This window comes from Gymnoscopelus microlampas (assembly GCF_963454915.1).
Source record: "Gymnoscopelus microlampas genome assembly, chromosome: 5".
Taxonomy (NCBI): Eukaryota; Metazoa; Chordata; class Actinopteri; order Myctophiformes; family Myctophidae; genus Gymnoscopelus; species Gymnoscopelus microlampas.
The window spans coordinates 23,811,938-23,825,039 of record NC_139942.1 but is presented as its reverse complement, the minus strand read 5'-3'; the positions used below and the strand labels follow the sequence as shown (position 1 = coordinate 23,825,039).

Genomic DNA, 13,102 nt, shown 5'->3' with positions numbered 1-13,102 from the left:
CAAGCTCAGATGTACCTCCGCACTCAGATGGTACCGTGGTCTTAAAATACCTACCTTGCATCGTTAGACCCTACATTTGCACTTCTGCTGAAGACTGGTTTACAGTTTTTTTTCCCATTTGCATAATGGAGAGGCAATGTGATATAACATACTGTATATAACTGCAAGAAAAATAATAATTGAATTGTACAGGTGAGTTAAAAAAAAGCCTTTTGAAAACATGTCACCTTTAAAAGACTGCTGAACCTGCATATCTTTCCCATCACTTTTTTCAGCTAACATGCTACTTTCCTAACTTTCAACTAACTGCCCTATACTCCCTGTGCTCCTTCTGATCCCTTCATTCAGCTGATTTTGACTCCTGCTGCCCCAGTGGCTGCAGTTCACTCAGACCTCCCTGCTGTCACTTCCTGCTCCTCTCTGACGCCTTCCTCTCAGGTATAAGGATCTACAGACACGGGATGAGGATAGTCATTACATACAGTAAGGGATAATTAACAACGAGCCATGCAGTTATCGAAGAATTATGCACCACAGTGGAGGCCAATTACCTCCACAGAGTGCATTGTATTTTAATAACTGCATAGCTTGGATTTGCTTGGAGAGAAAGGCTGTAGTTTTTATTCTCTTGGAATCCCCATCGATGATGTCACTGGTAGGCAGGTTTCTGAACTGTCCACAGCCCGCTAATGACAGTGAATAGACAGAAATGGTACCATCTTATAATGAGCATAAGTGAGGACCAATTTTATAAAGATAAAGTAGACAATGGGTGAAGTGCTTATAGACCCACCTGTTAAACTACTTATAAACCACTTGTACGTTGTTATACCTTTCAAGCCGGGAACGCCTCTATGTCATTTTAGTTGTTGCTATATAGCAACATTAATTTTAAAAAGAAAATTTGAATAAAGATTTGAACTTTTTCATAAAACTTAGGTGAGGCTTTAGAAGGTGTTAGAATAAAAAAACAGTCAAAATCCCTCGACACCCGCAGGCAAATATTTATTTTTTCATTGCAGTTGAAAAGGCTTTAGAAATCAGAGAGAAAAAATCCTGCCATCACTGGAGTGGATTTTTCAGTTAAAACTTTTAATACACGTTTGAAGGACCATGATAAATACTTTTATTGTGTAAAACGTAATGTCATGAAACCTTTAAGGTCTTTCCCCTGCCAGATCAGAGGTTGGCATAAGGTTGGCCAACTAGTTAGCCATAGCTGGTACACTTATTTTGATTTACATTAATTCCATTTTCATGCATATTCAAATTTAGAAAAGAAATGAGAACATTCTGAAAACAAGTCACACCCTCGAATATTCTTTGTGGCCATGCATGGTATAATGTAGAATACCACTCCATGTCAGTTTCATTAAAAAATGCCTCACATTTACCCAGAGTTTTGCTCAGTGACACATCATCATATACTTGCTGGGTGGGTTGGTGGGTAGCAAACCTGTCACCTTTTGGTCACAAGGACATTCTCTCCTGTCCACCCTCCTGATTGTATGTTCTCAGGTGCAGAGCCTGTCTGTGCGGGCTCATCTCCCTGGGGCTCTTGCCACAGCCCAGGGTGTCCTTCTAAAGCCCTCAACCCAGTCCCAAGCCCTGGCACAGCCTGCTACTCTACCCAAGATGTCCATCTGCCCTCTTAAGGCAGAGGCCTCATCAGACATCGGAACCGAGGTCAGACCGGCAGATGGAGCTCGTCTCACCTCAGGATCTCACCTTGTTGCACCAGGTAAGTGACTGGAGAGTGTTACTCAATAAAGAAAAACAAAATTTACCTCCACATATTACCACAAACATAATTGTAGAGGCATGTACTAAAAGACACATTCTATTTATATCCAATACTGTTAATCCTGATGAACGCCAATCTTCTGAACTTAATAGAGAGGATCTGACACGTGATGCATTGTTCTCCCTCATTTGTCTCAACAGACAGATAGATACATGTACATGCAACAGAAATATTTTACCTCACACAGTTCTTTGGTTTACTATTCCAGCAACCTACTCCCCGGTCCAGTCCCATACTCTCGTCAAGCAGCAGCCGCCCTGTTCATCAGCCCAGCGTGGAGCACACCACCAGTTAATCATCCAGCAAACCACAGGAGTCTCTCCCAGCCACAGACACCTCCAGCCCATTGCCCTCAGAGTAACACCAGACACTAACCCTACCCCCCTTCCACTGTCAGTCCAACGGCTGACCAGTGCAGCGACAAATGCCATGCAATCACAGCACGGCGACCTCCCAGCCCCTTCTTCTTCCTGTGTCACCATCAGCGTGCACACGTCATCAGCGCAGACCTCAACTTTTGCCACTTCCACCATCCAGCCGCAACCACCTCCCCTGGTGGCTGCTCCCCAGCGAAGGAGCACGACCTTCCAGGTGCAGAGCCAGCGACCACCCCCCCCTCCTCCTCTAGTTCTCCCCAGGTTCCCCCAGAACCCTCCGTCCTCGCTCCAGAGGCTGTCCCTGCGTTCCATCCAGGCCCTGGCGGGCCATGTGCTGGTGACAGAAGAAGAGCTGCCCGTGGCGGAGGCACTGGTCCAAATGCCCTACCAGCACCTCCCACCTCCTCAGACAGTGGCCGTAGACCTAAAGGTGCATCCAGTCAAACGCGCCGAAGCTGCAGTGGTGAGTGAACATGGTAGTTGAAGGGAGGGATGGCATGAAATCTGACTTTCTGGTGTCTTGTTTTTAGCTTTGGTTCTCAAGGTCAAGGTCTTTTTTCCCTGTATTGAAGCACCTCAATGTGAACATACCTTGTGCTGACTGAACTATGTTTTGTGCTATTTTGTATTTCAGCCTACACAAATGTTCAAAGCAAATGGATTGAGCCCAAATCAGAAAAAAGAGGAGAATCTTCCGAATCCACACAGAGACAGGACACCCACACCACCCTCCATGTCTCCTAAAGAGAATGGCACAGGTACAGTACATGTTCAATTTATTCCATTTCACTAGCAGAGTTCTAAACCACACACTGATTAGTCTCACGTTGCCAGACGATCAGAGATATCCGCCTACCAGAGTAAGGTATTTGCTAGAACAGCAGCGAGAACAGCTGCTAATAAACCTACGCCTACTGATTTGGAATGGAAACCAATCATGTCACCGCCCCATTATGAAGGGCCGGCAATTTCACGTCACCCTTATCTAGTTAAAATTCCTGCATTGTTATCATGGCATGTAAGTGTGAACACAGAGCGTTCTACACCGGTAGCGTCATGATGACAGTGTGTCAAGACGGTGCTTATAAGACTTCTATGAACAAACTGTTGTTGTATCAACAAAATACTTCATAAAACAATGATGGTGTATTAGTAATTCGCTGGAAAAAAAGCTCTTGTATGCATTCTGATGGAGAGTGAGAAAGCTGTGTGTGTGCCAGTTGAGGTTAGGTCGAGAAGACTAATGATTGAGAGGGCATCGGATATAGTGAGAGAGCAAGCGTGTCTCTGTTTACTGGGTGAGCGAGCATGGGTTAAATAGTGAGAGAGAGAGTGAGAGAGAGAACCATGGTTCATTTTTGACATATGTTGCATGTAGACGGAGTAGCTATCTAACTAAGATGTGAGTTATCCTGTAAGTACAGTACACTGACTGTGGTACATAGAGAGCGAGGGGAGAGAAAGAGAGAAGGCGAGAGAGAGAGAGAGAGAGAGCGAGAGAGCACATTTGATTAAAGTTACATTAGCCGGTTTGCCAGCCTGCAGATGGATATTGTGGATATTCTGTTTGTCCCAAATACATATTTGATCATCCCCAAATGCCTATTCTTGCGTGCTTATAGTCACCTCTCGTCTCGTGTGACTATTAAGTACTATACCCACTGTTGTGTGAACAGTCACATGACGATAACGAGGCCGATGCGTGAATGACTCTCCCCCTGCTCTTCCCTGCCTATGCCGGAAATGTATTTAAAACATTTTAACCGGCAATATACTGGTATTTTAGTGTAAACACAGCTTACTTGTTTCCACCTAGTTTTAGCAACGAAAGCTAGGAGATCCTCAGGGCCCTATCTTGCGGCGCACGCCTTACCCCTTATACCTTAACTTTTTAGGCCTTTTTTACTATTTCGAAAAACATTTAAAAATAGTTCAAATAGCCGAGATCACACCGTGTCGATGCAGATTGTTCACAATTCTTTTTTTTTCTTTCAAAATAGTAAGAAATGCCAAAAAAAGGTTAGGCATAAGGGGTAATTCGGCACGCAAGATAGGGCCCACACATTCTATTGAGCAAAGTGTTTAGAGACTGATGTGTGAGTCTACACACTGATAATCGAATGTTTACTCTAAACATCATTGTTCTTCGCTGCTAAACATATAAATGTCTACACACATACAGCATGCACATAACTCTGCCTGTACCCTGCTGCCCCTACACATCACTGGCTAGCCCTCCCTCTGTCTCCTAACTCTGCAGCTGTGATGGCTGTGTCCTGTGCCCTGTCCGCTCGCCCGGTGATCCCGTCCCCAGAATTGGAGGAGCCCCCCCACGTCAGCAGCAGCAGCAGCAACAACAACAACAACAGCAGCACTACCCCCCCTCCTCCTCCTCCTCCTCCTCCTCCTCCACCCCTCCTGCCTACCGTGGTAAGAGGCCTCAGCCAGTCCCCCTCAGCCACAGCCAGCCTCCCAGCGAGTCCTGACAGCGTACTTAGACCCCACATCCTCACGCACCTCATAGAGGGCTTCATCATCCGAGAGGGGCTGGAGCCGTTCCCGGTATGTCCGCTGGATGGGGGGGGGGGGGGGGGGGGGGGGCTAGTGGCAGTAGGGGCCATCAAGGGGCCTCGGGCCACAGACGGATATGGGGTTAAGCTCCACTGGCTTATCAATTCTCGCCAAAGGTAGAGGGGGGGGGCTCAATGAGGGGTACATGCTACTTTTATTGTTTGAGCGCGAGACCACCTCACCCCATCACTGTGCAGATTGTGAAACAGCAATTTAGCATTAACCTTTACCATTTAGGTACCATGTTTATGAGCAATCCAAGTAGTAGTGACATGTACCCTCAAGAAAAAAATAAGGGGGAAAAGCACTTTGGTAACCTTTTTGTTTAAAAACTTTGGGAAAAGTGTAAGCACCCTGTCTACACTTTACTTCCGACTTCTGGCAAAAAAACAACAACATAAAAATGAAATGAAAATAAAAATAAATCCAACTATACATACATACAACAGAACCCTGTGATTTAGGTGGGGCCTTCCTCTCTTCAGGCAGACCAACAGGCCATGCTTCCTGATTCCCAGGAGAGACGGACCAATGGAGATGCAGGGCCTGACGACAGCCCCTTGGATGCTGAGCAGTCAGATTCATCAGACTCAGAGATGGAAAATGATACCCTTTCTGTAGTAGATGGTGAGTATTGTGTGTGTGTGGTTGTGTGTGTGTGGTGTGGTGTGGTGTGGTGTGGTGTGGTGTGGTGTGGTGTGGTGTGGTGTGGTGTGGTGTGGTGTGGTGTGTGTGTGTGTGTGTGTGTGTGTGTGTGTGTGTGTGTGTGTGTGTGTGTGTGTGCGAGTGCGAGTGTACGTGCGTGCGTGCGTGCGTGCGTGCGTGCGTGCGTGCGTGCGTGCGTGCGTGCGTGCGTGCGTGCGTGCGTGCGTGCGTGCGTGTGTGTGTACGTGTATGTAACAGTTTATACCCTTATATGACAGAGCCGAGGCAGACTGTGACAGACGTGCTGCAGTGTGAATTCTGTGGGAAGAGAGGCTATGTTCACACATTCTTGCGTTCCAAACGCTTCTGCTCCATGACTTGTGTGAGAAGGTAAGCAGAAATGAAGGTAAGCACATGTTATTCACGCAACATCTGTGACGAGTAAGGAAAACACGTTGTGAAATCATCGTGTTAATTTAACACTGGGAGTTCAGTCTCAATTTAACTCTGAGAGTTTCATGTACAGATGATTTTACTGTGCACAAACAAACACATGGAAATGTATTAATGTAACTACACTTCTACAGTGAGGTTATTTCTTGCCGACTCCTTGTAGTAGTTCACCCACCATTACTTTTCTCCCCCACAATCAGTGTATTTTTGAACAGAACACGATCATCAAATGCTAATTGTTTCACTGCCAAATTAACCGGAAGAGTAGACCAATAGTCAAACTGTACCAATATTTGGTTTCTGATGGGTAGTGCTGATTACCCCAACCTGCTTAACCACTTTCAACCTGGCTTCCCTATGTCAATTGACAAATTCCCAAAACCTTCAAAATAGGTAAAATAGCAGATCACATTGCGTTGTGAGCCTGTAGATCAGCTATTTTCACTATTCATCATATGATGAAGTGAATCTATATAGGGCTTTAGTGGTTAAATTCATCTACAGTAATTAGAAACTGAATTGCAGCAGTGAAAGAGCACACACTCTCATGTTTATTTCTCTTCGCCATTGCAGACAATAAACTGTAATGGCTCCATTGCTTATAGTGGTTGGGACACGTCATCTGACATCTGGATCCCATCACGCTCCATTTGTGTCATAAGACATAGTCTTAAGTGTATAATCACTGCCAGGTTTCCTCTGTGCAGAAATCAAAGTCTACAGAGATTTGAGCCCATATGTAGACTATCAGCAAATATCCCAGTGGCCAATGCCCACCTAAATGTTCTCATTAGGTAATACAAAGGAATATCAGAAAGGGAACACCAAGCAGCTTTTGGGATTTAAGAAGGATTGTCGTCATACGGGATGGCGTTACATTGGTAGTTCACACAATGATTTTGGCTTATAGGGACAAAAATACAATATTCTGATGTGCACACATCCGTGCACTAACCACTTAAACCTCAGCATCCGTGCATTAATTGCAAATAAATGGTTTAGATTCTCTCTCCTCTTTCTACCTGTCTCTGTTTAGGTTTAACGTGAGCTGTACCAGGCGTATCAGCATGTTGAGGGCGGACAGGGCAGCTCGCTGGGGCCACAGGCCCATGGGCAGAAGAGGCCGACCTCCAGGAAGAGTCAACGGAGCTTCCAGAGAACACTTCCTGAGACAGGTCTGATAGTCTGATAGTCCCACTCACCTGACACATAACAAAGTACAGAAGTGATGTGGGTCAGTAGGTGTTAACCTGTAGCCTGGGACCAGACGAATCTGCGAGTGCAAAAAAAAATTGCACTCTGGGATTTGGGTCTGGCACCGCTCCATAGAGAATTCACTTCCTGCTCCAGAAGACCTGTGTAACCAATCAGGGCCCAGTATTCGAATATGGGAGACTGTAATTGGTAGTTGGTTGTAGGTCTAACCAATTGCGTCGAGGGCCATTGTTTTGATCTCGCCCCTTGGGAAAAAAACGTCCTCATGGAAGCACCAGACTCATATCCACGCAGTGATATAGTCGGCTACGCCAGGCTAGTTAACCTGACTAACCTACTCCCTTTACCCATCCATTTTACAATGCATTAACTTGCCTGAAAAAAAAACACGTGTTTTGGTCAAAATGTTGCTTGTTTTACCTGAACTGGGGGAAAAAAGATCACTTTGACTTTTTTACGAATGTCTACGAAGGATGAATGATTCATCCTTTTCTTTAAAATTGTCAATTCATTATTGTGAATAAATTCTACTTTCGGTCCAGTCACGACAAGCAAGGATCAGTCATTGCTGGAAAGGTTTGAGCACCTCTGCCTTAGTCTATACCACAGATGTGATTCTGTCACTAGACCTCCTATCCCAAATTGACTATAAAATAAACCCACACCCCTATAACAAACAGTTGCCCGATAATAAAAATGTATTTGTGTTTGATAGGCCCATGGTTCATATGGCCCTGAGGATCCACATAGACGCTCACTGAGGGATGGGCAGGAGGAAGGAGAGGAAGAGGTGGAGGATGAACATGAGCCCCCCGCTCCCATGATCACCAGGCTTCGGAGGCAGGCAGAGAGGGAGCGAGAGAAGGAGAGGAGCGAGGAGAGGAGCGAGACGCAGCAGCAGCATCAGGATCAGGATCAGGATCAGGAGATGATAGAGACACTCAGTGCTTCTGACACAGAGGACGGAGACGTCAGCAGTCCGTCCCAGTGGAGTGTGGAACAGGTGTTCTCCTACATCAATTCCCTGCCAGGTACTAGTATGATAGCAACATTTGTCATTTGTCGCTGCTGTCACTTGCCAAAGGTGACAAAGTGTAATGAGCTTTAATTACCTGCATGGTACAGGGAGGAAAAGTCATCCGATCGCCCCCTGTCTTGGGTTCACAGTGAACTGGATCTGATGGACATTACAAGTTGATACAACACAAATTATTATGTTGCTCCCATATTAATGTATATATTAACCTTATATTGGACATTATGTCAGAGTTTCAAATGATTAAATGACAGTAAACAAATATATACAACCTTTACGAATCCCCCCCGCCCAAAACAGACTATAAATGCTGTCACATAGATGATTTCACTATAACCCACAAAGCAGCAGGAATTTTAAAATGGCTGTATCCATCAGCTTGCTTGTTAAATAATTTGGATTGACTTACAAAGCACAACACTGCACCATCTTGTTTTGCTTTTTTGAATGGCAACTCAATCAAACATAGCTGGGTGTAGTTCAGTTCTGTGCAGTCTAAACAATCTAAATATTCTGCTGTTAACATTGTATTCATATCTGTGTACTTAAAATGTATTATGTATAAATGTTTTACTGTTTTACAACATTTCTAGCTTTAACCACTTGAACTCTAAAGTTCCTATTCTGGGCATGTCATAATAGGTGAATATTCAGTGAAATTAGGCGAACAATGCCGAACATTCAATGAAATGTAGATGATTTTCTCGTTGCAATGCGATGTGTTGTGAGCTTGGAGATTGAAGAGATTTGGTGTAGAGGTAAAAAAAAAAAAGGGGGGGGGGGCATGTACAGACCCCTCGGGGTCAATTGGGGTTTAAGTGCTTTACTATTTTTCATGCATAATCAAAAAGCGTCCATATGGGGAAATGAATTGGGATTCAAAAATGTAACATAACCAGCAGGTGGCATACTGTAGGTGTGCACTTGCCCTCCCTATAAGCAAATGTAAACTGTACAGTATGTGTTCGAGGGTAGGAAGATGAAGAGGCCTCGGTGGTGCTAAAAGATTATCTCAATATTGAAAAGAATGGAAGATTGCAAAGATTTCTTTTTATAGTACAGCAGCATAGCTCGTACATTAATTGTAAGGGGTTCACTGGAAATGTTCAATGGGAATTCGTATTCGCATAGGGTGCTGAGTGAAGGGATATTATGTAGTTGAAAAACACTCTCAAACTGACAGAGTTGTAATATTATTATGAATATTACTGGAACTATATGTTGTGTGAACTTATCCTACTATAATTCTAGTAACCTCACGGTGGTGGAGTCTTGGTTGGTTTTGGTTGGGGGGACTCTTGATCAAACTGCGCATGCGTCGTTGCCAGGTTTCGCGAGAGAAACAAGCAGTAAACAAGGCCAAACCAAACGAACCCTACAAGCAACGAGGTCTATCAAAAGAAGGCCAAACGAAGCGCCTTCACACATATACCTTGCCTATTGGAAAACAGCCGATCTACAAGCTCACAACGCGTCCCCACACCCCCCTGCGCTTTCACAACCAACGCCAAAACACAACACCACCAATATTGCCAATAAAGCGCTTACAATAAGCGAACATGGCAACACCGCAACACAGAGACACATGATTCCATTCACTGCGAGACCGCGAGTGCGTTCCGTTCACCGCAGCACATCAACTGCACAACAGAAACACGGTGACATCATTTACGCACGTTTACACAGAAAACATTCTTACAGATGTCTCTCTCTCTGTGTGTGTGTGTGTGTGTGTGTGTGTGTGTGTGTGTGTGTGTGTGTGTGTGTGTGTGTGTGTGTGTGTGTGTGTGTCTGTCTGTGGTGGGGGGGGTGGGGGGGTCCGCGGCCTATATGCGTGTCAACGCATACACGGCTCGAGAGAGGGAGAGAGAGAGAGCGAGAGCGTGGGAGGGAGGGGGAGAGAGACACAGAGAGAGAGAGAGAGAGAGGAGAGGGGAAAGAGAGAGAGAGAGGGGGAGATAGAGAGAGATCCGCGCGCCTGGTGTAGCCGCTATCATTGATAATCACTTGGATCTAAACAAACGCGCTGGTGTGTGTGTGTGTGTGTGTGTGTGTGTGTGTGTGTGTGTGTGTGTGTGTGTGTGTGTGTGTGTGTGTGTGTGTGTGTGTGCGTGTGTGTTTTTTGCGACGGGACGACGGGAGCATGTAGCCTACCGTGGTGTGTGTGTGTGTGTGTGTGTGTGTGTGTGTGTGTGTGTGTGTGTGTGTGTGTGTGTGTGTGTGTGTGTGTTCGTGTTCGCGACAGGAGCATGTACCGTGGACTTTACTATATAACTTGGGGTCCAAGACATAGAAATGCCATTAAATGGGGGTCCATAGCCCTAATGCATGTCAAACTGGGGGTCCTTGAAATTAAAATGGTTGAGAATCACTGCTAGAGCCATAAAAAAAAACACTCTTATGGGGGTCCCTGGCATATCTTTTCAAATGGGGGTCCGCGGGCTAACAAGTGTCAATTTGGGGTCCTTGACATAAAAACGTTTGCGAACCACTCCACTACACAGTACAAACTCACTTTCGATCCCTGATACTGTCTGTTCTCGGCGCATAAGCCAAACTGCACACGTTGGGTGCTCATATTCCCCTACGGGTATGGTCTAGTTTTGATGAAATTGCGCAATACATGTTGAGAAGTTACTCAACTGAGATTACTATAGTCAAAACGTTCCCTACAGGAAAACATTTGCTACCCTAACTCTACACACCCGACATAGTAATATCCATAACCTCCTCTAAACACATGGAATGTATCACCAGATGAAACATAACATGAATATGCATAGCTGTTTTGTGTGTGTAAACAGTGGACAAAACCCCCAAAATGTGCCCTGATGTTCAAATTGTGAAAATTAACTGTGCTCTTTCTCCGCCACTTCCCAGGGGGTCAGGACATTGCCCAGGCGTTCCGCTTGCACGAAATAGATGGGCAGGCTTTGCTGCTACTCACAGAAGACCACTTGGTCAGTACCATGAACCTCAAGCTGGGCCCTGCTCTCAAGCTCTGTGCCTACATTAATACTCTGAAGGATTAACAGGCAATTGTCCATGGGTGTCACACAGAGACCTTGGTTACGACCCCTCTGTAACCAAAATGTCACAGGTTTGGCCGGTCCCTGACCTGTCCGGAAAGTGTGCCTGTCAAAATGGTGTCCTTTGGAGAGACGCTGAACTCTATTTGCTGGTCACGTAAGCTAAAAGGCAAGAGTAATCAAGCATTCCACATTCAAGGTTCAAATTGTGCCAATCCAGACACAAATCAGTACAGAAGGATCCTACAGTCTCAATCCTATCCTCTACTTAAAAATCAGCATGCAAATGCTCAAGTTGTCCGAATAATGTGACCTCGTTTTTCAGTTGGAGCAAGGAAGGTTACAAATTAACCATTTTTCGGGGGACGATTCAAACACAGCATGGACTTGGCTACACTGAGAATGAAATCATTATAGCAAGGACCGAAGTTGCGTTTCTTTGAGACTACTGCCAAGGATCTTGTTCCTCTGACCTCATCTTTTCCAGAGGTTTGTTACAATGAAAGGTCAAAATTTGGCCAGTGTGTGTTTTTTCTGCGGTATTGAATAGTTTTTTATTTTTTTGTTTAGTTTCTTATTCATCAATATTGCATTGTAGTGATTGAAGCACTTTGGCCAAAGCTGGCCATTTATTGGAAACGCATCAAGGATTATTTTCTTTAAATCATAAAAAAAAACAAAGCTTGCAAATAAAGGGAATAGCAGTGCATTGCCATACAAAGTTTTGAAGAATGCTGTACAAAGTTAGTTTATAAAACGGAAGGCTCTCTATCATTTAGAGAGCAGGATTTCATACAAACACACTTATTGGCAGAAAACAATAAGTGATTACCATGAATTATTGAAATTCATTATGAGATTGTTATAAGATTGTGAAATTATTTATTACTGCCATGAGTCTTGAGTCATATAGGCTACAAATAAAATAATGGAAATTGTGTTTTGTTTATCTATCTTATGGAACAGCCTTCAGTTCCTCAATTCCAATTTTACGGTATGGTGAGCTTGGCTATTAGAGGAGAACCTTATTGAGTTAAGATGCTATTTTTCATTTGATATTCCTTGTGGGATGTACAGACATGCATGTATAAACTGACTTTATATTAAATGCCATAGCAGTCATTCATATAAGCCACCGATCTGAAATACGAGTACTATGGCTACTTGTCTTTATAACATGTCATTCTATTGATTCCCTGCTTTTTGCACTTTACTTTCTGGTCAATACTGAGACAGACTTGACAAGATTTTTTTTTTTCACAGAGCTCCAATTCATTTACTTTTTATGGGCATTTTTATAGCCTAATTTCTTTCGGATTTGTCAGAGTAGAGAGACCAAGGGCAGGGACAGAGTGCTCTTACTCACAAAGAGCATATGGTCTGTGCACTAATTGGCTGAGCCATCAGGCACCCCCACAGCAGAGTCTCTTGATTTGCTTGAAAATAAATAAATAAATGTTTTTATTTTATTTTCAAGCAGCACTGCAGCCAAATAAACAGATGCTCAAACATCTTCTATCTGCGCAAATGCATGAGCAAGAGCTCCTTAACATTTTCGTAGACAAAATTGTACTTTTGACCACTGTGCTGCTTCACTGCCTCGCTCAAGGGCAGCTCAGTGAGTCAGTGGTAGTCAGAAACTTCCGGTGACAAGTCTGCTTCTTTAACCTTTCAACTATGATTATTTAGGTTTGTTGCTGAATGCAATAGCATGCTTATACATCCATTTATCGAGGTCTGTGGAAACATTTTCAATGCAGCACAAATGTACCATGTATTTCTATGAAATGCCACCAGAGGGCCTATTTCATAAATATCTTTTTAGCACTCCAAGTCGACCATCAGTGTCTACGAAAGCTGTTTGGCTGATGGGTAACTCATATTACTCAGAACAAACCCTTTTACAAGGAAGAGATAAGTTTGTGTGTAAGAGTGTTTGTGCAGACACTATATTGGTGTATCTATGATTACT

At 44.2% G+C, this 13,102-nt stretch overlaps 1 protein-coding gene across 1 annotated transcript in view; it reads left to right on the top strand.

Annotated features, from left to right (window-relative positions):
• The window catches only part of LOC311045687 (polyhomeotic homolog 3), an 18,063-nt gene extending 5,996 nt beyond the window's left edge, over positions 1 to 12,067 (top strand). The window contains exons 5-15 of the mRNA XM_084057643.1: positions 1 to 30; positions 349 to 438; positions 1,519 to 1,741; positions 2,013 to 2,644; positions 2,816 to 2,939; positions 4,442 to 4,743; positions 5,217 to 5,379; positions 5,676 to 5,787; positions 6,887 to 7,025; positions 7,781 to 8,096; positions 10,982 to 12,067. The exon at positions 1 to 30 is cut by the window's left edge and continues 129 nt beyond it. Of these exons, the coding sequence (XP_083913769.1) occupies positions 1 to 30; positions 349 to 438; positions 1,519 to 1,741; positions 2,013 to 2,644; positions 2,816 to 2,939; positions 4,442 to 4,743; positions 5,217 to 5,379; positions 5,676 to 5,787; positions 6,887 to 7,025; positions 7,781 to 8,096; positions 10,982 to 11,133 (2,283 nt within the window). The 3' untranslated portion in view covers positions 11,134 to 12,067. The remainder of the gene's footprint in view (positions 31 to 348; positions 439 to 1,518; positions 1,742 to 2,012; positions 2,645 to 2,815; positions 2,940 to 4,441; positions 4,744 to 5,216; positions 5,380 to 5,675; positions 5,788 to 6,886; positions 7,026 to 7,780; positions 8,097 to 10,981) is intronic.
• Positions 12,068 to 13,102: the final 1,035 nt, after the last annotated feature.